Source organism: Felis catus, chromosome B4 (genome assembly GCF_018350175.1).
Source record: "Felis catus isolate Fca126 chromosome B4, F.catus_Fca126_mat1.0, whole genome shotgun sequence".
Lineage (NCBI taxonomy): Eukaryota > Metazoa > Chordata > Mammalia > Carnivora > Felidae > Felis > Felis catus.
This window is the reverse complement of record NC_058374.1, coordinates 137,251,370-137,278,649: the sequence shown is the minus strand read 5'-3', so window position 1 is coordinate 137,278,649 and position 27,280 is coordinate 137,251,370. Positions and strand designations below refer to the sequence as shown.

Below are 27,280 nucleotides of genomic sequence, written 5' to 3'. Positions count from 1 at the left end.
TGCCTCTGGCCCCAGCAACGGGGGGGGGGGGGGAAGGGACTGACTGCCGGTGAAGCAAAGGGCACACAGTAGGCCCTCAGCACAGGCTAACCAGCATTTGTGTCTTCAGATCTATCTGGGACAAGTTCACTGGGGGTGTGAGACGAGGCCGCTCAAAGCGCAGGCCAGGAGGAGAGTGGGGGAACGGTGCTAAGCCCAGGAAGCTGCGTCAGGCACACGGGCCACCAGGGGGCAGCACCGCCCCAGCCTGGCCACCCACCTGGGTGCCGGGATCCAGGTGGGACCTCCGTCTTGGCCCCAAATCCCAGCCCGGCCCCCGCGGGCTCCCAGAAGCACCACAGAGGGCTTTACATCTGATTTCTCCCCCTCATCCCGGAACCTGCCCTGCAGGCAGGCGGTTCCACTGTGTCACCCAGGTGAAGAAAGAGGCTGAGACACCCTGCTTCCACCGGCCAAGGTCTAACCTAAAACCCTTCAAAAGCCCGGCGGCGGGCCCGTCCCATATCCTGCTCGGCCGCCAGGACGACCACCAGCTCTCACCTGCCGCTGGGACCCTTCAAACCCCGACATTCATCCGCCCTTCCCTTGCCCTGGAATCCGCACGGGCTGGGCTGCCCGGGACCAACCTCGCAGACCCTGATCAAGGGTGCCCGCGTGCACGGTGGGGGTGGGGGGCGAGGAGGAAGAACAGGACCTCGGAGCCTGTCAGACGTGGGTGAGGCCAGGCCTTCTTGGCTCTGGGCAAGCGAGGATCCTATTTCCCACCCGTGAAACGGGGTGGTTGACAGCTGCCTGCCTCGGTCCTGTCAACCTGGAGGGTAAGCTGGCAAACTGTGGGGTGCCATGCCCGTCACGGGGCTTGGGGAGCAGCGGTTTGCAAAAGACCCTGTCTGCGGTAAAGGCTGTTGGTGGCCCGTCGGATCCTCTGCTGTCTCGGCCAGGCCACTCGCCCCCAGCTGCCGGCCCCCTCCCAAAGCTGCCCTCTCGGGGAAAAGCCGCGTGCCCAGGAAACGTCTGGAACCGTCGCGGGGCGGGAGGGGCGTGAAGGCGCAGCTGTGGGCCCGTGCCCGCTCCCGGGCTCCACTTCTCTTGAACTCTCCGCTTCCTCCCACACCTTCTGGGCCCCTCCCGCTTCCCTCTCCCCTGTTGACAGGTCACGTGCTCTGGGCCTGGGGAGCCTGGCCTTGCCCCCCGCCCCCTCCCCGGACGCCCCCGATGCAGGAGCGAACGGTGGCCTCCCGGGGGCCCCCCCCACCTGCAGCACCAGCAGCATCTGCACGATGGCGGGGGGCACGCGGGCGTGGGTGCGGGCCAGCGCCCCCTCCAGCTTCACGCTAAGGGTGATGGTGTTCCGGAAGTGCAGCAGGGCCAGCTGGCGCACGGACGGCTCCTTGCCCTGCAGACACAGAACGGTGCGCCCCGCCCGGCGGCCGTCACGGGAGACCCCCGCCTCCCTCCGCGTCCACACATCTGGGGCCAGACCCGGGGCCGTGGCCCCGCCGGCCCTCAGTCCCTTTCCACCCCGTCCTCCTCCCTGGATGACCCTCGTCCTGAAGACAGGGCCCCGTCAGCTTCCTCAGGCAAGGGGAGGGTCGCCGTCACTGGCCGAGCCCCGACTGTGTGCTGGGCACAGCCTACTCCGTGCTGCTCAGGGCCTTACGGGGCCCGGACAGGGCGGGGGGGTACCGGCCTTCTTTCCAGACTGTGGGTGGGAGACAGGCTCTGGGAGGTCCAGGCACCTGCCCATCACCGGGCCAGGGGGCCTGCAGCAAGGCCAGCGCGGGCCGCGCCCCTCCCCCCTGGGCCCTGGGGGTCCCACAGCCGCAGGGGCCACTCGCCTGCACCGGGTAGAAGATGGCCTGCAGTGTAGGCAGCACGTCACTGAAGAAAAAGTCCCACGTCTCCGCCAGCGAGTCCAACAGTTTCTGTCCTGTGGGCACAGGGAGCCGTCGCTGCGCTCATCCTGAAAGGGCCGTGTCAGACCCCGCAGGCCCCCCCCCCCCACCGGGTGGGAGTCCTCCCCCATCCCCAGGAGCAGAGGGCCCGGCTCCGGCCCCTCCCCCGCCCCCAGGTCAACAGCACAGAGCACTCAGCAGCTCCGTGGCCCGGAGTCCGCCGTTCAGCCTCCCCAGTAATAAAACGGGACAGTGAAAGGGCCACCTCCCAGGGCTGCAGGGATGAGATGGGCTGAAACGGGGCCTGGGGTGGAGAAAGTGCTGGTTAGTGCTGCCTGTTGGTTCCTGGTCCCTCATCACACCCCAGGCCCACACAGGACCCCCCCCCCCCACAGGAGCCGCAGCGCACATCCCGGTCCCGTCCGGTTCCCACAGTGACCCTCAAGCAGATGGGGGATCCATCCACCCATGCAGGTGTTTCCAGAGCCCGTGCTGGGCATCCAGAGGAGCCTCAAAGGTCCCCAGACTCATCACAGGACACGGAAGCAGGACCCTGAACGGCAGCTATGAGTACAGTCATCTGTCCATTGAAGGGGTGACCTCAACGGGCAAAGAGTCGGAGTCTCCAAGAGATTCAGGCCGCGGGTCCCTGCCACCCCGGGCTGCCTGAGGTGGGATCCGGGGAGCCAGGGAGACCACATCCAAGAGCAGCAACATGCCCCGGGCAGGAGAGGAAGTGGAGAGAACCAGGCAGGGAGGGCTTCCTGGAGGAGGTGCCATCCAAGCTGATTTAGGAGGATGGTTTGGCCAGGCTGACTGACATCCTCGGGGTGGAAAGGAGGCATGTGGTCAAGCTCTGGGGCATTTCCGCCAGCCCCGGGGAAGGAGCATCCATCCTCGGGGAGGACAGCCCCTGAGGCTGAGGACAGAGGTGTCCCCAAGCCGGCTCCGGGCTCCCCCAGCAAGTGCAAAGCGCTGAGCCCTCAGCCCCCCTGCCCGGACTGGACGGAAAGGGAGAATGAACGGCTGCGGGGTCTCAGACAAGCAGGCCCCGGGATGTGTCACCAAAGCCTCTGCCTGGTGGGACCCACCCCCCAACCCCCTGGGAGCCAGACTGGAGACCGGCTGGGGAGAAACGGGGTGTGGGGGGTGTCTCTGGGCGGGAGGGCTAAGCGCCACATGCTGGCTGGTCTTCCAGACCGCACTGCTCACGTGGGGCTGTCTGGACGCTTCCACGGCAGCCAGGGGGCTGGACAGGGGCCTCTGCCACGCCTCCTTACTTTCTCTGGTTTCTGGGCCCCACCCCTCCCCCGCCCAGAAAGCCCCCCAGTCTGCGTAGGGCTCTGGGAGGGGGCAGCCCCAGGAAAGCCCACCCGGCTGAGGTGGCGTGGCCTCCGTGCACGGCCAATCTGCCGGCACCGAGGCTCCGAGCCGGCGGCCGGCTCCTGACCCTCCCTGGGGGCCCACACCTAGCTCTGCGGAGCCCTGCCCTCCAGAGGTCCCTTCAGGTCCCCGCCGTTGGGGGCAAGAAGAAAGACGGCTCAGTTCCCTGGGCCGGCCGTGGGGTGGCTCTGGGCACGGGCCAGGCCGGCGTCCGCGGGCCGTCCTCCAGCCCACGGGGCGGAAATGCTGTGGAAGGCAGATGTCGTAAAACACAGACTCCGGGCCCCACGAGGGCACGAGGGGCCGGGAAGCACGGCCTCGCCCACTGGCCACGTTCTCCGCTGGGATCTAGGGGTGCCGGGGGAGAGGGGCGGTGACGGGGCGGTCAGTGGGCAGAGTCAGGCGGCACGGCGCTGGGGCCCTGCTCTGCTTTGCTGTGGGACCCAAGCGTGACCCTCCGTAGGGCGGGCGTCACGAATGTCCTCATACACACGGGGCCTGGAGCCTGCAGGACACCCTGCGCCCCTCCGGGGAGGTCTCACGTGCCTGCCCGCTGAGGGGACTGTCCTGGCTGCAGCGAAGACCACCGAGCCACACCCTCAGAAATGGCCCAGGAGAGGGACTCCCCCTCCAGGCTGTCCCTCCGGACTTCCTGCTTCTCTCTCCGCTTGGGAGCTGACGTCCAAGGCCTCGCTGGAGGCCGGAGGGAGTGTGGGGGGGTAGGCAGCAAGGTCCTGGGGCCACCCCGCGTGAGCCCACCCATCCCCCTCCAGCAGAGGCACAGGTGAAGACATGGCTGGCCACAGGGAGGGGTCTCAAGGAAGAGCTCCCCTGGGACCTACGTGGGGGCAGGAGGCGGGTGGAGTGGGTTCCAGAGGCTGACCCTCAGGGTGCGGCATCAGCTGCTGTCCCCACGGTACGTACTGAAGGGGCCAAACGTCCTCCCGAACGGACCACGTTTTGAGGCCTGACTCCAGGACCACCACCTCCGTGCAGCCCTCCCTGATTGCCAAGATGGAACGGACTCTTCCTTCCCCACAGCTTCCCTTCACCCTGACAGTCCTGACACTGAATTGCCACCTTCCGGTCCGTGTCTGTGTCCCCAGCTGGGCTGGATGGGAACTGGAGGCCAGGCCCTGCGACCCCCGGACTGGGGTTCCATGCCTGCCCCCGAGGCCTGGGGAGGCTGGCTGGGGCCGGCACTCCCCCGCTGGGTGGCCTGGCGACACGGCCGCTCCAGGCACGACTCCACTAAGCCGCACAAAGCTTCTCTTGTCTGAGGATCCCAGCTCCCCTGGTCCGGAGCTGGTGGGAGGCACAGCGCGCTGGAATGTGCCGAGTAAGGAGACGGGCGTGGGAGGGCGTCTCCGCCCGGCGCCAGACCCCCACTGCCCTGCCCGGCTGGCTTCCTTTGCTGCCTCCTCCAGGAAGCCAGCCTAAACCTCTGGCGGTCTCTGTCTCTGCCTCCCCTCGACTGGTTCTGGTGGCCCTTCTCGGGCTCCTGCCCCGAAGCTTCCGCCCGATAGAAGCAGGGGGTACAGGAAGACCGGGGGACAAGTGGCTCTGAGTCCAGCCGGCACCCACCAGGCCACTGGCCTCGGCGTCCTGCTCTGCGAAATGGGCTAGCACCCCCCCTTTCCAGGATCAGAGTGGGAACCGAGGCAGCAGCGTGGGCCCAGGAAGCAGGCCTGGCTGCCTCGGTTTCCCTCTTTGTGCAGCGGCTGCAGCGATGACGGCTCTTTCGCGGGGTCGTCGGGAGACCCAACGGATCGGTAGCCGGAAAACACTCAGGACAGTCCGGCACAGAGGAAGCACGTGCCCGGTGCCTGGTGCACGGAACGTGCTCAGAAACGTTCCTGGGGCTTGAACTCGGCACAGGGCCTGGAACGAAACCGGCCTTGGAAAAGGCGGCGTGGTTTGGCCGGGTCCTCCCGTTACTCCATCTTTCCCTACGCCAATTCTCTCCTGCAAGGAGGCCGGGCGTCGTGGCTGCCCCGAGGCCGAGGGCGCGGGAGCCTGAAGACCCTTCCCTGCTTGCTGAGGCCCCGGCCAGGCAGAGGCCGGCTGGAGCTCGTGGGGGCCGGGGCCGGGCTGGCCTGGGCTCGAACCTGCCCCCCGACCCTTTGCTCCCAGCGTGGCTGCAGACGGAGCCCCCGTCATCACTGAGCTGCCACTAGCCGTGAAGGGGACAAGGACCCGAAGGTCTCACGGGTGGGTGTGAACTTTAAAAGAGAAAATTCGTCTGGAAGGCCCAGGGCCAAGCTGAGGCCCCCCAAACCCCACAGGGCAGCTGTGCCCAGCCAGGAAGCAGCCCCCTGCCAGCCTCCCCCTTCAGGAGCATCAGGGCAAACCTCTGCCCTAAGCTAGTTCCCTGGTCCTCAAACTGGGGCTCCTCCGGGCTGCTGGGACGGGGTTTGCTGGCGGCAGAAGGCCCCGGGGGCAGTGAGGGGAGGCAGGGCCTTTCCCCAGATGGCTCTCAGCCCCCTGGGTTCTCGCAGGTCGTGGGAGGGCACACGCTCTCCCCAGTAAGGTCCCCTCCTGGGGTCAGACGTGGTCTTCCCGCCTCTCCTGCCCTCCCACCCAGAGCCCTGGGGGCACAGAAAAGGCCGGCGACGTCACGCTGCCCAGCAGCCACACCAGCCGGGAGGGTGGCCGGGTGCCCGGTCCCCGCCACGGGGCCGCCAGACTCACCCTCATAGAAGCGGATCTTGTCCCTCAGGATCACCATGCCTTTCGTCAGCAGCTGGTTCTGAAAGCCACACACAGATGCCGTCACTGCTTTGGGGGGGGGGGGAGCGGGGCCCGGCAGGCAAGGCCCCCGGGAGTCCCCCAGCCACAGCTGAGGCCCAAGGGTGAACATCAGCTCACCCTCCCCCCCCCCCCCCCGCCGGAGGGCAGTGACAACTGTCGGGGCTGGTCAGACAGGAGGTGGCCACGGGGACCCCTCAGAGACAAGCCGAGTCGGGCGGGTGGCTGCCTTCACATCCCACGGCGAAGGAAGACCTTTCGGGCAAGAGGGGCCCCGTGCCGGACGTCCTGGCGCGTGAAGCACCATCAGCGACCTGAGGCCCAAAGTGCGTGGTGCACGCGGTCACGCTGCCCCCCGGGGTCTTGGCCGAGAATGACACCGTGTGGCCTCAGCACCACCAACAGCCAGAAGGTGGAAACAGCCCAGTGCCACCGACGGACGGGAGGACAAACAAAACGGGGTGTCTCCAGGCAGTGGAATGTTATTTGGCCGGAAAAAGGAGCGGGGCGCTAATGGACGCAACACAGATGCCCCTCGCTAAGGCCGTGCTCGCGGGAGCAGCAGGCTCGAAAGGCCACCGACACGAACTCTCCAGAATAGGAACGTTCTGGCACAGAGAGCAGACGGTTGCTGCCAGGGGCTGCGGGGAGCAGGGAACGGAGGATGTTTAGAAACGTGGGGCCCCTGGGGCGCCTGGGGGCTCAGTCAGTTAAGCGTCCGACTCTTGGCCTCGGCTCAGGTCACGATCTCGCGGTTCGCGAGTTGGAGCCCCACGTCGGGAGCTTTGCGCGGATGGTATGAGCCTGCTTGGGACGCTGCGTCTCCCTCTCTCCACACAAATAAATAAGCGTTAAGAAATTATTTTTGAATGTGGGGCTTCCGCTGGGGAGGCTCTGGAACCAGAGGGGAGGACAAGGAGCCCCCCCGCCCCGAACCGCACGCTCTAAACGGGGGCGCTGCACGGGAGAGCAGCCCTGAACCCACGGGAAGGGGGGGCCCTCTGCCGGCCCCTCCTGGCTGGTGACCTGGACAGGCCGCTCCACGTGTCCGTGACTCTGCAGGCCTGTTGGCCAGATGAGGTGTCACGGATGTCAACTGAGGCACAGCCGGGGACACAGAGGCCTCGCGTTGCTGACGCCACACGGCGACCCAAATGCGGACGTCTGGGAGCCCCCAAGGCCGGTGTTCCAGGAGGCGCACAACCCGTAACGACCCCGAATGCGGATACTTTACCTGCCCGTCGCCGTTAACCTTCACGACAATCCACGCTGCACAGATGGGGAAACCGAGTCAAGGGGCGGCAGAGCCCCGGAAAGCCCGTGCTCCACACGCCCACCGAGAGGAGGTGACCCCGGCCCTTCTGGCCACCGCGGAAAGCAACCCCGGCCCCCTGGAGGGCACAGACCACCCACCTGCAGATACTCCGTGAAGAAGGACCCCAGCTCCGTCTTCAGCAGCTGCCTGCGGGCAGGAGGGGACACGACAGTGAGCGGCAGCAGGACTCAGAGGCCACGCGGTGGGGACAAGGGGGCCGGCTGGGCAGCGGGAGGCCGGCCTGTCCCACCTGCCCCAGCCCTGCGGGGGCTCGGTGGGCCTCAGGCCTCCGCGGCGTTCAGCTGTGGCTCTTTAGACACCCGCAGCCACCTGCCACACCTCCCCGGAGGGCGAGCACCTCTCACGTTCTCCGGGGAGACCCTCCCCCCACCCCCCGGCCGTGCCGGGCCTCCACCACTCAGCTCACCCCTTCTTCCGCCCGGCCCCGGAGCTCGCCGCCCCGCACCCTCTGGACTCTCTCCTCCCACTGTAGGTGCTGACTATGGTTCCCTTTTACAAATGAGGCAAAGGAGGCTCAGAGAGGTCAAGGGACTTGTCCGAGGCCACACAGGACACACCGACTTAGGATCCAAACCTCGTCCTTTGTACGTACGTTGACAATTCACTGCGCCGCTCTGGGGGCAGAGAGAACGGCGGGCGTCCCGTTCCACACCACGCACAGCCTGGAACATGTCAACCGTAGGCCCAACGCTCAACCTCACCTCTCCTCTCGGCCTTGTAGCTGTGTGTGCGCATGTGCGGGCACGCCTGGGGGGCACTGAACTCGCCTGCCGCCCCCCCACTAAGTAGGTGCTCTGGTCCTCAAAGGCCTTTTAGGGGTGGCTACATTCTACCTTCCCAGTGGAACTGAAAGCGGGACCCCGGCTCAGGGCTGGCTGCCCCCCAGTGGGGGTGGGGCCCGGGAGCTAAGTGACGCACAGAGGACAGGTGGCTTGTGGGAGGTAGCTAGCACCCCAGCAGCTGACCGGCTGTCCTCCCTGGTGCCTGGGGCTCGGGCGGGATCCAGAGGAGCAGAGATGGGGCCGGGGGCACAGGGAGGGACACGTTTCCTGACAGCTCCCGGGGGCCACAGCCAGGCCAGGCACAGACCTAAGCTCTCAACAGCCTGACAGGTGGGGCTGGCGTCCCTGGACGGGCTGGACGAGGAACCTGCCTTTCAGAGCAAAGGCAGCCCCAGGGCCCTGTCCCACGCCCCTGGCGGGCAGCTACTCTTAGTACGGGACCCATACTATGTCACAGCCCGACGCCGTCCCCGCGTAGCTGTGAAGTTAGCAGCAGCTGTGAAGTTAGCTCAGCAGGCTGAGCTCTGCCGGGACAGCGAGGGGACGGGGTGCTGACCCGTGTGAAGCCAGGTGACCCTCTGCCACCAGCCCCCAGCCCCAGCCCCTCCACCTCCTCCCAGCTGTCTGGGTTTCCAAGGACCAGATGTGACCTCAGCTCCTGGTGTGACCCCCCCCCCCCATGTCCAGCCTCGGTGTCTGTCTCAAGGTCACCACACGCAAGGCACGAGGGGCCGCTCTGGGCAGGGCCAGGGAGCAAAGGGTGAGGAGGGAGGAACTTGTTTTGGGCCCAGGGCTGAGTCTTCTCAGATAGCCCCTCCCCCGACTGAGCTCCAGGGCCCTCATCCGGGGCCTGGGACACGCCAGAAGGTAGAGCAGGAGGGCCCAGGCTGTCAAGTGAGGGCACGGCTCACCCTTGATGTATACAGCAGGTGCTCAGTGAAGCCCTCCTCGCCCTCTCCCTGGCCCATCGCTGGTGGAAGTGTGTATGAACATGAATGAATGAATGAATGAATGAACGCTCCTTCAGGGCGGAGCAGACCCTCTGCCCCGCTGCTGACCCGCTACATGAGCCCAAGAGCACGTCTGGCCGAGCGTCCCCCAATTTGTGCCCACCGCCTCTCCCAGTTGCTGACGAAGGGAACCATGGCCATTCCACAGATGCGGAAACTGAGGCCCGGGGGAGGGCAAGTGGTGAGGTCCCGTGGGGCCTGCTGGTTAGGCTGCTCCTGTACCCACAGGGGAGCCTCCGGGCGGCTTCTGCACCCTGGGACACCACTTGGGGAAGGCACCGCAGGGGGACCAGCCTGGGTGTCGTCTGAGGGGCCGCGGCCACAGCCACCCTGTCCAGACAGGTCTGCTGGCTCCTGGGAGCCGCAGGGCCAGTGGGACCTCGTGCAGGAGCTGGGGCTGGGCCAGATGATCTGCATGTCTGCCGGGAGCCCGGGAGGGAGGGCCTCTCGGGACCAGAGCAGGTGGCCGAGCTCCCTCCCACAAGCGCCCACAGGCTCCTGCAGGGCCCTCAGGACTCCATGAGCCCCTGGCCCCAGGCACACCAGTAGGTGTTCCGTCGAATGTTGGGGGAGAGGCCGCCCCAGACAGTCACCCTGGCAGGAGCCGCAGGGTCAGGGCAGGCACAAGGAATGCAGAATGTACAGCGGCCTGGGTTGCTGGGCCTGGGGCAAGAGGCCTTGCACAGCTGAGCACAACCAGGGCAACCGGGGGCCTGACTGTGTAAGAAGGGGGGCTGCGGGGCACCAGGGTGGCTCAGTTGGTTAAGCGTCCGACTCCTGATTTCAGCTCAGGCCATGATCTCGAGGTTCGTGGGTTTGAGCCCCGCACTGGGCTCTGCACTGACAGTGAGGAGCCTACTTGGGATTCTCTCTCTCTCTCTCTCTCTCTCTCTCTCTCTCTCAGCCCCTCCCCTGTGCCCACTCTCTCTCAAAAGAGATAAACACTTAAGAAAAGAAAAGTAGGGGCTGCACGAGTCCTGTAGGGGCAATGCCATCCGAAGTGGGGTAAAAAGAGGTCTGGGTGCTTAAGCACGAGTCCTCTGCAACCCAGAGTGACTTATTCTCTATCTGGAGAAACTATCATGCAAAACGTGTCCGTCTGGGGGGGGCCTCAGGAGAAAGGTGGTCAAAGGAACCACTGAAGAGCGAGGGCTAGACCCGCGGCCCGGACCCCGCTGAAATGAAACCTGTGGGCTTCAAGGTCACTACCGAGAACGTGAGCGTACATCTCACTGATGGGGGCACGGATGTGCAAATCAGTACGTGGCGAGGGTCTAGATCCAGAATATATAAAGAACTCCTGCGATTCAACAACAACAAGATAAACGATCCCACTGAGAAATGGGCCGGGGACGCGGGGACACATCTCCCCCCAAGATGATACGCAAATGGCCAACGGGCACGTGATGTTCCTGTCGTGCGTCATCGGGGAAATAGGAGCCCAAACCACAAGACAGCACTCCCCCCCCCACCCGACGAGCGCTGTTAGAATGATCCACACCCCCCCCCCCCCCCCCGAGAAGGTGGTGGAGCAGAGCCCTCAGACGCAGCTCGTGGGAAGGAAGCTGGTGCGGCTGCCGCGGCGGGAGGCCAGTGGCTCCTCAAACCACAGCAGTGACGCAAAGCAGCCGTCCGCGCCCAGGTGCGCCCCCCGGAGAGGCGGAGACGCACGTCCACACCAAACCCTGCACGGCGCGTTCAGAGCGGCGCCGTCCGTGACAACCCAGAGGCGGCCACGACCCACGGATCTATCAGTGGTGAGCGGACGAGCAGAGCGCGGTTTCCCGAGCAGGGGGTGTTGCTCGGCCATGAACGGAATGACGTAGTGACAGGCTCGGACGGGGACGAGCCCTGAAGGTACCAGGCTGCACGGAAGGAGCCAGACACAAAAGGCCGCACGCACGTTGCGCGACTCCGTTCCGTGAAACGTCCGGGACAGGCCAAGGTACAGCGATGGAAACTTGACTGGCATTTGCCAGGGGCCGGGGGGGCGGGGGTGATGAAAATGTTCTGGAATGACACAGAGGTGAGGGTTGCACCACTCCGTGAATATGCTAAAAACCACTCGACTGTGCATTTTTAAAAAGTGAATGATATGTCGGGGCGCCTGGGTGGCTCAGTCGGGTGAGCATCCGACTTCGGCTCAGGTCATGATCTCGCAGTTCGTGGGTTCGAGCCCCGCGTCGGGCCCTGTGCTGACGGCTCAGAGCCTGGAGCCTGTTTCAGATTCTGTGTCTCCCTCTCTCTCTGACCCAACCCTGCTCACGCTCTGTCTCTCTCTGTCTCAAAAATAAAAACATTAAAAAAAAAGTAAATGACATGTCAAAAAATATATATATATATGTATATATATATGTAAAAAACAAGGAAGAAAGGGTCACGGCCAGACATCAGACTCTTGTTACTATTCAATGTCTCTGGACTTGGCCATGCCTGGGCACAGCCGGGGAATGCCCGCGCCCCCTCCCCCCCTCGACCCCAATCTCACTCCCGGCCACGAGAACCGAGGTGGACGTTCAGGTGACGGTACGATCAACGGTTCCCGTCACAGGGCTCTCTCGTGAGATCAAAGCTAACGACCGGCGACGGATATCACGCATAATTAAATTCACTTGACTTAATGTGGCCACGTGATGGAGAAAAGGAAGAGATGGGGGGCGGGGCGGGCAGGGGGGCAGGCCCGAGGGACCCACAGGCCCTGGGGTCAGGGACCTGAGTCTCCGCTCCACTGACCAGCCCCGTGAGCACGAGCAACCTGCGATCTCTGTGCCTCAGTTTCCTCATCTGGAAAATGCAGACGAGAAGGTGCCCACCCCTCAGGGCTGCCTCAGTAAGGGTTCTGGGGCTGGAGAGGGGAGCCTAGGGCCCCGGGGGGCTTGTCTGTTCCCCCCACTTCCCTCGAGAGGCCGCCTGCTCTGGGACGGCCCCCAAGGGCTAGGCTCAGGGATGCACGCTCTGGAGGTACAGTCCCTATGAGGAGGCGGAGGCAACAGAGAGCCAGATGATCATGACCACTGTCTAGGCCACTGGGGGGGGGCAAGGACGTGCCCACCTTGGGCCGATGAAGACCTGGGCTGCCTATTCTTCCCAGACGCTGGCACGGGGACAGGGCGGGAAGGGAAGGGCACAGCGGTAGGAAATGCCTCCCTGAGCAGCTGTGTGACCCTGGGCAAGTCTCTTGACCTCTCTGAGCTTCAGCCTCCTCCATCACAAAGCAGGACGCACGCGGCTGGCCTCGCGGATCCCCCGCAAGTGACGATGGTGTCCGGCCCACGGCGGCTGGTCTGTCTCGGGCTCCCTCACCAGTGCTCGCTGGTTGGCCATTCACAGGAAATGAGGGGCGTTCGGCCGGGTAACTGCCCTTCCGGGAACGACACTCCCGTCATTAGACAGGTGGGTCCTTCCTCTTTAACAGGATAATATCCTTCGTGATGTTCAGAACCAGCGGGGAATGTGGGCGTTCTCTTGAGCCACTGTCCAAGTCCCACCCTGCTTCCCCCGAAGAGAAAGTCCTCAGGACGGGTGGGGGTGAAGGTCCAGCGGGCTCAAAAGCCACTCGACCAGGGCCCGTAGTCAAGGTGCACACGGTGGCCCAGGGGTCACTGCCCACCGTGGCTTTCAGGGTGGCGTCTCAGGTGTGGCTGGGGGACCAGGGTGTGGCTGCGGCCTCCCTGCCGCTCACAGGCCCAGGACGGGACACGGGGCCACTCACCGGACGCCTTCGTTGAGGCTGAAAAGCTCCTGGTCGGGCAGCCCCTTGCGCTGGAAGACAGCAATGACCCCGTTGTGGATGCTGCAGGTGGGAGAAAGAGATGTGTCATCGGGGCCCCGAGACCCCCTCCCCGCCTTCCCAGGCCTCCCTTCTGCCTTGCCTCTTCCCAGCAGCCCACCCTGCTCTGCTCCCGGGACAGAAAAGGGCCCGGTCAGAAGCAGGTGCTGGCTTTTACAAGGCTGTCCTCCTGGGACCCTGTCCACACCACAGCCTCAGTTCCCATCTCACTCCTGGGGTCGAGCCCTAGCCCCCGCCTCCCCAGAGCCCTGGGCCTGAGTCACCAAGGCACCTCGCAGTCACCTCCCCAGGATGTCTCGTGTAGCCTGCCCACACTCTGCTCCCCTTCCTGCGTTCTCGAACCCTCTATTCCCGGGCACACCCTTTGATCACCAGTCCCACCCTCTGATGCGTCCAAGCCTGGCGCTCACTGTGGGTTTCCCGGTGCCCCCTCCCGGCTCCTGGCATCCCTGAGCACTGGACGCTCACGTTATCTGTCCCGCTGGGGATGGGGAAGCTGCCTCCGGCCCCAGGGCCTTTGTACACGCCCTTTCTGCTGGTTGCTTCTTCCCCACTTCACATTTACCTCCTTTAGATCACGTGTTGTTGCCAGTTTTCACGGCACTTGTCCGTGTGTAACCACACGTTTATGTGTGACTTGATTAACTTGTGGCCACCGTTATCTACAAAGCCCTAGAGCCCAGGGTCCTGCGTTGTTCGTGACTCGCCTCTATATACCCAGCACCCGGCTCGAAGGAGAAGCTGGTAAACATCTGGTGAAAATTTATCCTTGACTATCCCTCGTCCTCCAAAGCCAATCTATCCTGAAGTCTGATCCCCTTCTATCGCCTGGATCTCCGCAGCACCCCTCCCCTCCCTTCAAGCCAGGGCCCCTCCCTGCGTGCCTGGACCTATTACACCGGCCCTGCCTCCCTACTGCCTCAAGTCAGGGAGTCACCTCCCTGACCAGGGTCTTGTGGGGCCTCCACTGTCCTCCAGATACAGCCCAAGGCCTGGACATGGCATTCAAGGCTCGTCAGGAATGCCCCCTCCCTGCATTCCGGGCATCCTACACTCAAGTCTCAGAGTTCTGGACCTGCCCGAGGCTGCCACACCTCCGGGTCTCTGCACCCACTGCCCTTTCTCCTGGAAGGCCCTTCGCTCCCCTGCCTATGAGGCAAGCAACCATTCATATTAAAGACCCAGCTCAGAAGCCACTGCCTCCAAGAAGCCCTCCCGCCCTCCCGCCTTTCCCATGAAGACTCCCGTTCTGCAACCTTCCTGATTCACTTTCCTGTTAGCACTGCCCCCCCGCCCCCTCCACGGGAACCGGGTGTGGGTGGCTCCACCCCCCTCCACCTAGGACCCAGTCACTGTCGTAAAGCTCACAGACCTGCTGCTGTGGTTCTCAGGGCAGAGAGGACGGCTGGACCCACGCTGCCACTCCCATCACGGATCGGGCAGCAGCCACGAAGCTCCCGATGCCTGTCTGTCTTCATTAGCTCTACCTGTCCTGGGAATGTGGACTGGCCCCCCCACATCCCAGATGGGGAGACAGAGGCTCATAGAGGCCAAGTCCCCTGCGGGCGGGCACAGAGCTCCCCACCCGATAGCTGCTCCCTCTCTCCATGCAGCCTCCCCACAAAGAGCCGGGTCTGGGCAGGGCTGGGGCGCGAAGGGTCCGTGCCCACCAGGAGTTACCAGCTTCTCAGCAAGTGCTCGCAGAGATGGGGAGGGACACCAGTCACATGACCTGGGATGCCCAACTACCCCAGGCCTGGCGTCGGAATGCCACGTACTCGTGTGTCTGAGACACGTGTCCTCCAACTTCTGTTTCCCGTCTCTGAAAGGGGGTCACGAGTGTGCCTGCCCCCCACCCCCTGGGCTGCCGTGAGGAAGAAATGCCTGGCCAGAGCCTCAGGGCGTGGGTGGGGCCCGGACCGCGCTTGCCTCTGTTAGAAGTCCCCGCTGGCCCTGGCCCTGCCACTGTGTCACCCTGCCACTGTGTCACTGTAAGGCTGCTCCCCATCTACAACCCAAAGAGATAAAAGCCCGCCAGGAAGCCCGTGGTCCTCCAGCAGCCACGCTGAAGTCCTTACAGCTGCAAGTTCACTTCTGGCCCTGTGGGGGCTGCTGGGGGGCCGGGCCGCCCTCAGGCAGAGGTGACCAAGAACGGAGGCCCCAAGGTGGGAGGAAGCCGGTGCAGGCCGAGCCCTGGGCGGCTCATCGCACAGACCTGCTCCTGGCGGCCTGCCCGTGGCCCTCCTCCTCTTCCGGTCAGCCTTCCGGAGGGACCCCAGCCCAGGGGTGACCCTACACCTGTGTCACATGCATCACCCCCTCCTGCCTCAGGGCCTTTGTCCTTGCCGTCCCGCCCACCCGCCCCCGCAGACCTCACCCCCTCCCCTGGCCCCCGAGTCAGGTCCTTCCTTCCTTCCTCACCCTGCGTTGGAGAAAAAGTCGACCTTGGCCTTCTTTGAGGAGAGGGGAGGTCTTTTGCTTTACTATGTAGCCCTGGTCCCCGACCCCCAGGCCCGCGCTGGGGCTTCATGGGGAGCCTTGGCCAGCGAGGACCTGTCAGCGAGGGAGTTTATCACCTCCCTTGACTCTCCCAAGGCCTGTATCTGAGCAGCACCCCGCCCAGCCCAGGGGTCGCCCTCGAGCTCTCCCACCCCTCCCCCATCCCGCGAACCCGGGGCCACCTGGGCCCCCGGCTTCCCCATCCACACAGTGGATTCCTAACTGCGACCTGCCCTGCCCGTGGGATTCTTCAGCAGGGACTCCGGGGAGGGGCGTGTCCCCCGGACCCACCACCGCTCAGCATCTGCTCTGTGGTTTCTCTCCATCTCTGCCTTCTATGACCACCGCACGGGGTGAGCTGTCACACCCAGGCTACAGAAGGAAACACCGAGGCTCCGACACGCAGCGCGGCACTGGGTGGCTGGGAAACCGCCTCCCGCCCGGCCCCTGCCCACACAGGGACGCACACAGGCAGCGCCCTGCTCCCTCCAGCTGTGGCCTGAGACCCCATTCCTTTGCGCACTCCAAGTCGGGCAAACCAAAAGTCTTGCTGTGAGCCACTCGGGGAGGGGAAGGGTGGGGGGGTGGGGCGAGAGGGCCTCACGTGACTTACCGTCTCCCCAAAAATAGAAGTGAAACCCCAGCCACCCCGGTCTGGGGCCTCCAGACCAGGGGTGGGCCGGCCCAGCCTCGGGCCCTGGCAAACGGTCCCAAGGAAACCACAGGTGGCCTCCGAGGGCACTTTCGGGGGAGGCCTGAGTGGAGCTGCCCCATGGCCTCCCCTCAGCCGGGCAGTCCCTCACGGAGCGTGTCCCCCTCCCCAGTGCACGAGGACAGGAGGGCAGGGCCAAGTCCCGGCATCTCTTGCCTGGGCACTGGGTGTGTACGGGGTGAAGGGGAGAAGGCACGAGACCCCCCGGTGAGGCTTCAGGGCGTCCTGGGCAGTGCCGAGACCTGCTGTCACCAGGGCTGGCCTGGACCACACAGCCCAGGAAGAGGGCGGGGCACAGCCAAGCCGGGAGAGGAAAGGCTGGCTGTAGGGCTCCCGGGGGCACTTGCCCCGGGCCACCCTGGCTTGGGCTGGCGCCCGTGTGGGGCTGCAGGCCGAAGGGGCCCCGGTGGCTGGTTCTCTGGCCCGCCATCACCTTTCTTAGTGCGGCCCACCTGCCCATACGGGAAGCCCCAGCAGAGAGTGAGTGGATCTGGACCCACCTAAAGCCAGGCTTCTGGTCGGTCAGGCCGATGCACCTCCCTGGTGCCCTGGAGGCCGAGCCCTGTCCTTCTCCGGCGCCTACCCTGATATGGACACCGGAGACCTCAGAGGACACAGAGAGGAGGGCAGGTGCCCCCAGAAGGCCACCCCAGACCCTGAGCGGGGTGGCCACCTCCTTGGGCCCCTCCCAATGGTGTCAGGCCTGGTGCATCTCACGGGCTCCATGGGAAGGGATGGTCGAGTAAGTGATGAAGGGCAGGTGAGCTGGGCTCCACTGGGTCCCCATGGGGCCCCCAGGCTCCTCCTGCCAGCCCCCCGACAGCTGGGCTCTGGTCCTCCCTCTGCCCCGTCCCTCCAAGGGCAACCAGATGGAGCCCCGATGTCCTCGTCAGTACCCCGGGAGTCACGCCCAGCCCGGCCTCCTGGCTGTTCTAGCCGCTCTAGGCGCAGTGCCCACGGCCTCCTCCGCACGTCCAGGTGAAAGGCAAAGGAGGCAGGTGACTTGGAATCCAACCCTGCCCCCAGGCCAGGCCCCGAGCAGACCCTCTGGAAAATGGGGGTGATGGTGCCCCTTCCAGCCCTGTGCCAGCTTCCTCTGCCCCTCAGCAAACAGGTGTCGCTCACATCCCAGTTTCAGTCCACCCGGCTGATTCACATGCTGCTCCCCGCCCCCCCCCCCCCCAGCCCTAACAGAGTTCCTGGCTGAGCAGGAGGGACCCAAGGCCACCTCTGCTCCTCCCTGGGCACCCGGCAAGGGCCCTGACCCACTGGTCCTGACCACAGAGGGGACAGTGGAGTGCCCACGTCCTCGAACACCTGCCTGGACTTCACACCGCCCTTTGCGGTGGCGAGGCGGGTGCGGGATGCTGTGCTGGGGAGGGCTGCAGCCGGCCCGAGCCCGGGCTGGTGGGTGGGAGAAGTGACGACCCAGAGCACGTGGGCGGGGGGGGCGGTGTATGAGCGTCACGAATGCCACAAACACAGTGGCTCACAACAACCCAAATGTGTGCTCTTAGGTTTTCGAAGGCAAGAAGTCCTAAATCAGTTTCACGGGGCTGAAATCAAGGTGTTGGTGTGACTGGCTCCGGGGAGAGTCTGTCTCCAGGCCCTGCCCAGTTTCTAGAGGCGCCCACGCTCCTCGGCCCGGCCTCCTTTCTCCGTCCTCACAGCCGGCCGCGTGGCGCCTTCGGTCTCTCTGATTCCACCCCGCCACCTCCTTCCCTGATGCCGCCCCCCTGTGCCTCCCTCTTGCGAAGACCCTCGAGACGACACCGGACCCCCATCTCGAGATCCTTAACTCGGTCACACCTGCGAAGTTCCTTCCGTAAGCTACCACATGCACAGGTTCTGGGGGGCCAGGGTGTTGACATGTTTGGGGGGGCCATTGCTTTGCTGACCATACCCAGGCTGCCTTGGGGCGGGCGGGAGGCTCAGGACCCAGAGCGAACAGGCAGGGGCCGGGTAGGGGAGCCAAGCACAGGCCCCCAGCAGCCTCCGGCCCCCACTCCCAACCAACTGATCACCCTGGAGCCTTCAGCCAGCCTCCCGTGGCCCCTCAGAGACCCCCTGAGGTGTCGGCAGAAACGCAGACTTCGGAGTCGGCCCCAGGTTGGATCCCCGCTTCTGCCCCGACACGCCGTCACCCACCTTTCTTGGTCCCTGGGCAGTGACCTCAAGCCACCCCTGGGGCAGGACCCCCCCGCCTCCGCCAAGCCCCCCCCCCCGGGATCTTGAGCAAGTACCCCCCCGCCTCAGTTTCCCTATCTGTAAGCTGAAGACAATTATCCCAGCCTTGGAGGGAGATGATGGGGAGTGAGTATCACACGCAGGCAGTGTGCCTGGCACCACAGGGGCACAGGCTCTGCCCTGCTTGGGGCCTCCCCTCCCACACTGAGCAGGTGGGGTGGGCACTGGGCGCTCTAGACCTCAAGTATTCGGGAAGATCCAGGTCTGGCAAGGAATGGCGAACTCCCTGACGGATTACACCCTTTGGCCCAAATGCATGCACAGGGGACCTGTGCTGGGGAGGCCTTTAGGGCCAAGGTTTGGGGGGCTCCCTCTCGCCCCTCGGCTGGCCCCTCAGCTCAAGGGCATGACCTTCATGGAGCTAGAGACCCCACGCCTGCATGGGGTCCAGAGGCAGTGAGGAGCTAACTGGGGCTGGCCAGGGGAACGCGTGGACAGAGCAGGACACGGCCTGCCATGTCCCGGCCCTCGAGGAAGCGGGGGTGGGGGGAGGGGGACTCCAGGTGGGGGCGGCAGGTAAGCCCTCCGAGGCCCCCACCCTGACCGTGCTGTACACATGCACCTGCCTGCAGCCCCGCACTCGGCTTGGCTCGAAGGACAAACCCGCCCGTAAAGAAGCAGGTGCTCAGAAAACACCTTGGATGGTTCCAGGCCGGCCACCGCCCACCCCTCACTCAAACCTCCCCTGCACTGCTAAGGCATCGACGTTCCAGACGCAAGAATGAAATGCGGCCGGCCAGCTGCGTGGTCAGCACGTACCGTCCCCCCCCCCCCCCCCGGTTATCTTCTCCCCGGCACTAAACACGACCTGCGGTGACCTCAGTCCTTTACTTGCGTCCCCGTTTCCTTCCTAACTCCCTCCACCTCGTCCAAGCTCCGGACGCTGCTGTTTCTCTGCTGACTCTACGGCCCCCGAGCAGCTCAGGGCCAGGGAGCGAGTGAACGAATGGATGGTTAAATGAACGCGTGGATTCCGCTCTCATGAGAGCGAGCTGTGTATTTTCGCCCCGTGTCAAGATGAGGAAGGGGCCACAGGAAATTCAGGGGACGTGCCCAGGGCCCCTGCAGTGGGTTGAACAGCATCCCCTAGAAATCCAAGTCTCCTGGAAACAGGGTCTTCGCAGATTCGTTAAGGATCTTGAGAAACCATCATCCCGGGTTAGGGGTGGCCCTACAACCAATGACGGGTGTGCTTATATGAGAAAGGAGGGGGAGGATCCAGCCACAGAGACCCAGGAGAGACCACGTGGAGGGGGAGGCAGACGGCCACAAGCCAAGAAACCACCGGGAGCTGGAAGAGGCAGGATACTCCCCTAGAGTCTCTGGAGGGGGCATGGTCCTAACGCCGCCTTCCTTTTGGACTTCTGCCTCTGGAACCCCGGGAGACCACGTCTCTGTTGATCTCAGCCACCCAGCTGCCGGCAATGTGTTTCAGCAGCCCTGTGAGACTAGCACGGTCGCACAGATAAAAGGGGGCGCACCCTGGGCTCCAAATGAAGAATCCACAGCTCAGCGAGGCAGGCCCCGGAGACTGACAGAGCTGTCTTGCGTGAGGCCGTGGTCCCGAGGGCTCTGCAGGGAGCAGCGAGGGGCGGGCAGGCAGGCAGAGACCAGAGAGGACCCCCGCCCTCCACCGCTCCTGCTCAGGGACCCGGCAGAGGAAGGTGCTCTTGCCTGCCCTTGGCTCAGTCTCCCCTCTGCCTGGGGAGGAGAGAGCAGGGGCTCCGGTTCTGCCATGTCCTACACGGGTGACCGTGACATGGACAGGTCGGCCAGGTGCTCTGGGTCCCCCTCTGCACCTCTAAAGTGGGGGAGGTGACAGAAGTAACTCCCTCGCTGGGCAAAGTGAGCTAAGGGACACGAAGGGGCCTGGCGCATAGTAGGAGTAGAGGGTGGCTGCAGGAGACCCCAGCTGGGGGAGAGGAGCTCACAAAACTGCTAGTTGATGAATGCTCAGGAACCCCCCCCCCCAACCTCTCCTTACAAACCCACCCCAACATGTGCCTGGGCTTGAGTCCTGAATTACAGAGTACCTACTATGTGCTGGGCACTGTGTAGAGGGTTTTAATATGTGCCTTTGCACTTAATCCCTACAACAGCCCTGTGAGGTGGACACCCTTACTAGCCCATTTGATGGATATGGAAGTCAAGGACCAGAGAGGTTAAGTGACTTGCTCAAGGCCACACAGCAGGGAAGAGGCAGAGCTGGGAACTGAACTAAGTCTGTTTGGCTCCTTCCTCTAAACCAAAGCAGAGGAATGAGGAGGACAGCTGCGTCTCTCTCCCCAACTCTGAGAGAGAAGAAAACAACTCATCACATAGCGAAGTCATTGCGTCAGTGAGATTCCCCAATGAGCGTCCTTCTTTCGCAGTCTCCCCACCAGCCCTGTAAGGAGGAATGCACAGGCACATGCCCGCTGACAGCTAGGGAAACTGAGGCAAACGCAGCTCCAAGCAGTTTGCAACTTGGTAGGGGACAGAAGACAAGCACGTGGACAATGGTGTCCTACCCCGTGCACAGACAAGGCTCTTAGGCTGGCGGCCCTGTGCCCACTAAGGTGTTCAAGAAGTTCCGGATCAATGGAATGAACGTGTGTCCACACTGAGGGCCGGGGTCCTGGGGGCCAAGACCACAGCCAGCGGGTGCATCTGGCCACACTTCACTGCCGGCATCCACGGCCCCCCCCCTCCCCTCCCCTCCCTTTTCCTTTCCGTGGAAACGTCTACTTTGAAAGGGGCTCAGGAGCAGACACGCTGGGGAATCCCACTAAATAAACCATCTCTTTTCCGGATCCCAGCCCTGCTCTTCAAACAAAGCTTGGGGGTGGGGGTACTTCCCACGCCCCTGCTCGTCTGGGAACGGCCCCCGGGGAGGGGGAGGGTCGTCTGAGGAATGCCTGGCAGCTGCTGCCTCCCTGCAGACAGCTGGGAGGACCAGGGGCCGCTCGGGGGAAACTGCCCGCCCACCCCCCTCCGACCAAAGGGACCTTTACTCCGGGACAGGAAGCGCGGCGGCCACCCACCCACGGCGCCCTTGAGGCTCATTTGCTCATCCGAGAAATGGGAAAAATACTTCCTGCTCTATTTACCTCTCGGATTGCCATGAGCCACGGAGCGGCGACGTGGGAAGACCCCGGGCGGGAGAGGCAAGCACGCGGGCGCCAGACCCACCCGGTCGCCCACCAGCTGGGCGCTTCGGGACGAGCCCCGAGGTCGCGGTCTGGTCCCTCCGTTCTAGATACACGTTGCACTAAACTTCCCTCCCGGCCCGCACAACTCCGGCGGAGCAAGTTCTCGGCGAGCTGTTAAGCGCCGCGGTGCTGAAGGCGCCGTTCCTCGCCCGCGGGCCGGATCGAGGGCTCCCTCTCCCCCCGGGGCTCGGGGGCCCCGGGCCCGGCGGGCGGCCCGGGAGGGCGCGGCCTTACCTGTTCCAGGTGGCGTTGGCGCAGGCCCGGCGCTGCTGCGTGCCCCGCTCGTCCGCGGCGGCGGCGGCCGGCTCTCTCTTGCCCAGGTCACTGAGGCTGGGCGAACTCATGAACTTCAACCTGCGGAGAGTCCTCATGGTGACCCCGGCGGCCCGCTCCGCGCCCACGCGCGCCCGGCGCCGCGCCCTGCGCCACGCCGCGCCGCGGGCCCCGGCCGGCACTGCGCCCTCTACGAGGAAACTTGGGCGAGAGCAGGAAGCTGAGCGGCCCTCGGGGCTCCCGCCCCGGTCCCGCGCCTCCGCCCCGGGCCCCGCGCCGGCCGGCCCGCCGGGTTAATCATTGCTGGGAGCGGCCGCAGCGTGGAGCGCCAGGAGCGCGGCCGGCAGCGCGGACTCGGCGCAAGCGGAGGGCGGGGGCGGGGCCGGGGGCGGGGCCGCGCCGGAGGGGGCGGGGTTCGGGGCGGGGCTGAGCAGGGGCGGGCCCGGGGGGCGGAGCAGGGAAGGGGGCGGGGACGAGGCGGTGCCTCAGGCGAGGGGGCGTGTGCAGAGGCGGGGCCGGGAGGGGCGTGGCCACGTAGCGGGGACGGGGCCCGGCGCCTCGGTGGCCGCAGCCTCCCGACGCCCCCTTTGCTTGCGTGCCCTTCCGGGTCGTGCTTGGACCCCTCGTCTTCCGAGGGCCGCGTGTGCTCACAGGAAACCAACACCCATGGGACGCACGACCCAACCCCAAGCGTCGGCCCTGAGCCGGCCACTGCGGCCACACACGCACGCGCACACACGCACACACACACACACACACACACACACACACAACGCTCCGACCAGACCCCCTTTGCCAATGCCTCGCCCAAAGTCACCACCGCCCTGCCATCCCTCCCCACGAAGGCTGTGCCCACACACATCCCTCAAGACCCTGCCACGTGGACACAGACTCCTCCCAGATTCTCACGAACACCTGGCGGAGATTTTCAGCCCCCTCGGGCTCCGTGGCCAGGACCCCACCCCACCGGGCCTGACTACCCTAATCGCCCTCTGACCTGGCGGGGTTGCCAGGTTGGGGGCTGGGGGAGTCAGGAGTGGCCTCTCCAGGAAACCGGCAACGCTGTTGCTCCCCCGCCCCGTGGGTATCTGGGGTGGTGAAAACAAGTGGGTCCCCCAAGACTCTGCGGCTGGGGAGAGGGACCCCAGTGAAGGGAGGGCACCGCCTTCGTGCTCCCCATGCTTGACACAGCACTTTTCGATGCTTGGTCGCAGGCCGGTCGCCCTCTGTGAGGCAGGAATTCTCGGTCTAGTTTTAATTTGTTTGAGCATAGTTGATGCAGAAGTAGCAACGTTTCGCCCCATTTCCCAGTTGAGGAGATGAGGCCCCAGGGGGTGAAATAACCTGCCCGACGTCATACAATCAGCAAACGGCGAAGCTGGGCCAGGCCGGGTCTCCTAAGCACGCGGCACCGGCATGCGCCCCCCTACGTCCCCCCGCACCCCCAATCAAACAGGGCACGACCGCGTCGCTGCCCTCATCCTACATCCTGGGCCTTTCCTGGGGCCGTGCCTGTGCTGAGCAAGTTCTGGTGATACCACAACCCCTGCCCCATGTCTTTCCATAAGCGCTTCCTTCGTAAATCAGTGGGGAGAAAGGGGGGCTGATCCTCAGAGGGGCTCAGCAGGTGAGGGATGCTCAGAGCCCCCCACCATGTTGTACAGAAGAGGGAACTGAGGCCCAGAGGCCACTGTGTCCCTTATGCCCGGTGTGCACATCTGCTGCTTCCCCTCGATGGCAGAACCCAGGCATCTTCCCCCTGTGCCCCCTGCACCCCCTGAGAAAGGGGGTCCTTCCATCCCATGGATGGGGGCAGGCAATTCAGTCTGATGCAGTGTAGAGACAGGAATCAGCCTGCAGGAGGCAGTGGCAGGGCCTGGCTCAGCCCCCAAAGCTGGGGCTCTTTCTGCCAAATGACCCAGATGACCCAGGCCGGATGGTGTGCCAAGGTCAGGCCAAGCAATGGTTTCAAGGGCCAAGAAAGCCCCGTGTGAAGTGTGGGAGAACCTCGCAAGGGTACATTGCCCAGTTAAAATCAGTCGGCCTTTCCTGAGCACCTGCTATTTGCCAGACATTACCCTCATCCTAGGGAGGCAGAGTCATGACCGACAGACTCCCTGGCCCTGAGCTCAAGATCCACGGAGTGGAGACTGGAGACCGTGGACCCCTGCAGAGCTCACCACCCCAGGCTGAGACCTGAATGACCTGTTGAGAAGTGACAGGCCAGGAGGGACTGAGCTTGCCCCTTCCTCCCCTGTACCCAGTCACATGGTCTCTCACCCCTTTAGAAACACCTGTGGACCCTGTATGCTCCCTCCACCCCCTCCGCTACCTCCCCAGGCCAGGAAGCAGACTCGTCTTCCAATGCCAGCCACCCCCCCCCCCGCCCCCTCCCTTCTCCAGCTGCCTTCACCCCGGGTTAGGCTCTGGGGTTGCCCTCCGGTCATTTGGTGACTTTTCCATCCTGTTGCCTGGAGCCAGGAGGGCAGGGACTGTAACACCTGGCTCAGCACTACATTCCCAAGCCCAGCGCACAGTAGGGATGCAGGATGTATTTGGTTGAACGGAGTAACTACCAGTGGAGAAGAACCCTGACTCGCGTGCTGGCAGGCTGAAGGTGGGAGGGAGGCAGGCCCTTCTGGATGAGAAATTACAGGGGCAATGGGTGACATATGGGTAAGGGCAGCGCGTATGGGAGGCAGGAGGAGGGGAGAAGAGGAGGGGCCGGGAGGGGGTCTCGGGAGCGGCGGTGGAGAGCAGGGCTCTGGGAGAAGTGGCCAGCCAGAAATCCCGGGGATGGCCCTTGAAAGCCATCAGGAGTCCCACAGCCCGTGTTCAGGAATTAGCTGTGGCTGTACCAGCCCCCGACAGGCTGCAGACCTTTGTAAAATCTGTCTACACCCAATAGCCCGGAGCAAGGGTGTGGTGACGAGTCAGGGGAAGGTGTGGCTGCCTTGGTGTCCTGGCAGGTGACTTACCCCCAGGATATGGGGGGTGGGGCTGGGGCTCCGAGGGGAGCAGCCAGCCCCCAGGGCTGGAACCTGAGGCACAGGCCAGGAGCAGACGAGGCCATCACAACCCCCCCAGAGAGGGGGGTTGCTCGGTGGCCAAGAAACAAGTCAAGCCCCTGAGTGTGTTCTGTGCAGCCTGCGGTGTGGGCAAGAGAAACAAAAACAAAACTGAATGCAGCCAAGGTTTCACAATGGAGAGACTGACATAGAAACCCTGATTTCTGGCTTCCTGGGAAGCATCAGATGACCAGGCCTCCTGGGCCTGAGGCCCCACGTGATAGCTCGCGCTGAGAGCTGGCCCCGCGGGCGGGCGAAGGGGTTCTGGGCGCCCACCAGGCCCTCTGCTCACTTACGGGGTCTTCTAGGCCTGAAAAGCGGTCGGGGACTGAGCCACTGTATTTATTGCAGGGGTGGCCCTGGGCAGGGCCCATCAGTGGCGAGACGCAGGGAAGGGAAGTGTTCTCCATCAAAGAGATTGGGAGACTGGGGCCCCAATCGCGCGTCCCCAGAGCTGCCGGAGTAACCTCGCTCTGGATCCATGCCAGGCCAGATGGCCCCAAACGCGCCCTCTCCTTGCCCGGGACCCGAGTTTCGTTCCACACTCCCACCTGCTAGTCGAGTGGGTATTGGGAGTTGGTACAAGGCACTGGTCACTAGGAGGGATCCCAGGACTGGGGAGGGAGCGGCCAGAACTGCGGGCCACCAGCCCTCCACCAAGTCCGGTGATTTCTAGGGCCTCAGTTTGCCCATCTGTAACATGGATGAGGATTAGGGGCCCTGTCCTCCGCCACTCCCTTTCCCCAACCTCCACTGGTGAGTTTGAGGGACAGGGAAACCAGAACCCATAAAGCCCTTTAGAGGTCCCGTGCTCCCTGTGGACGTGGCCGGAGATGGTGACCCGGGTGTCTCTGATCCCTGAGGTATGACAGTGCTGAGGGGCTGGCCCAGAGGGTTTGTCATCACAGGCAAAGCGCTGGGACCGGCAGTGACCTTCAGGACGGGCCTGGCACCTGCAGCCGGGCTCGTGGCATTGAAACTTTTCATGTCAGGATCTTTGGGGGCAGGGCCTGGGGCTTACCAATGAGCATCTGAGAGGACTCTCGTGTGCCCTGGGCTCTGCACACCCCTGCGCCTGGCTCAGCCCCTCATGCACAGATGGACAGTCTGACACCCAGCATGGACTGCGGGAAGTCAGTGTAGCTCTAGAAGCCAGGCCTCCAGACTTCGAGTCCACCAGGGAGAGTTCTGGAGCTCCGGGGCACCAGCCTGTTCCTGTATGCCCACCCGAAGTGGGGACTCAGCCCGTCCCGAAGGGGCCGGGTCGGAAGGGGGCCCAGGGATGGGCAGAGAAAAGCAGGGCACGGGGACCGTCACCGTGGCTGTGCCGCGGCGTCCAGGCTCATCCAGGCTGGAGAGTGGGGGTGGGGGGAGGCCCGGGCCCAAAGTCACAGTCAGCGAGTGGCCGAGCGGAAGCTGGAGCCGGGCCAGCTTGGGGGTGAGGGGGTGGACGGCCGCCAGCCCCGTCACTGTCACTGTCACCGAAGCTGTCCTCAGCTGGCCTGCGCCTTGCCCACTCCCAGGCACTGCCTGCTGTGAGCGGGGGTGCTTCTGCCCCCCGGTGGCGAAGGCTGGTGCTCTCCAAAGCTGACCGGGAAAGTCCGCCCAGCACCCTGGGGTCTTGGACACCGGGCACGGCGAGCCGCGGGAGGAGTGCCGGCTCATCCCTCCCTTCTCGGGGACGGACAGGGATGGTGACACGCCTGCCCCCCGAGGGGGTGAGGTGGGATGAGACAATTCAACTGTCACCACGGGTCGGTTATGGCCGCGTGGCACAAAGATTCCCGAGTCAGGGCCGCCTGTGATTAGGTTGGTCGTCTTTGACGGCTTTGCAACGCGCCGTTCTTAGTGACCCTCCCGAGGCCGGACAGCAGGCCGTCCTCCAAGGCGGGATGGGCGTCGGGCCCGTCAGGAGCGACACGTGTTATCTTTCATGAGTTGGGGGGGGGCCTCACGGGGGTTCCCGCTTGCCAAGCCCGGGGTGCGTGGGTCCTGCCCTCAAGCCGCTCCAGAGGAAATGTCCCTCTGGTGGCCTTAGAGCCGGGCTCGACTATTATCACTCCCGTTTCACAGATGTGGAAACTGAGGCCGAGTGGGGTTAAGTTGCCTGCTCAGGGGTTGTCGGCTGGGAAGGTTTGGAGCTGGGATGCGGTGCTACTGGGGAGACAAAACCCACCTCCCCAGTGCTTTAATAAACACTGCAGACGCATTTATTGAACACCTACTACATGCCAGCCCCCGTTCGAGGCGAATACAGCAGGGGACAAGAAAGACGCGGTCTCTGCCATCATGGGGGAAGCTCCCGTCCTGTCCGACGTCTCCTAACATCTTCGTGTGCCCCTCAAG

The 27,280-nt window shown here is 64.4% G+C and overlaps 1 protein-coding gene across 5 annotated transcripts in view; it reads right to left on the bottom strand.

Moving 5' to 3' along the window:
• The window catches only part of PRR5 (proline rich 5), a 49,886-nt gene that overhangs the window by 4,581 nt on the left and 18,025 nt on the right, over positions 1 to 27,280 (bottom strand). For 2 of the 5 annotated variants that reach the window (XM_023257597.2, XM_023257596.2), the window contains exons 2-7: positions 21,828 to 21,947; positions 12,867 to 12,947; positions 7,440 to 7,488; positions 5,970 to 6,027; positions 1,839 to 1,930; positions 1,256 to 1,396 (exon numbers count right to left, since the gene is read on the bottom strand). In XM_023257597.2, the coding sequence (XP_023113365.2) occupies positions 1,256 to 1,396; positions 1,839 to 1,930; positions 5,970 to 6,027; positions 7,440 to 7,488; positions 12,867 to 12,947; positions 21,828 to 21,937 (531 nt within the window). In that variant the 5' untranslated portion in view covers positions 21,938 to 21,947. Of the gene's footprint in view, positions 1 to 1,255; positions 1,397 to 1,838; positions 1,931 to 5,969; positions 6,028 to 7,439; positions 7,529 to 8,063; positions 8,665 to 12,866; positions 12,948 to 21,827; positions 22,227 to 27,280 lie in introns of those variants that run through there. The other 3 variants (XM_023257594.2, XM_023257595.2, XM_045062503.1) reach the window with 3 other exon arrangements.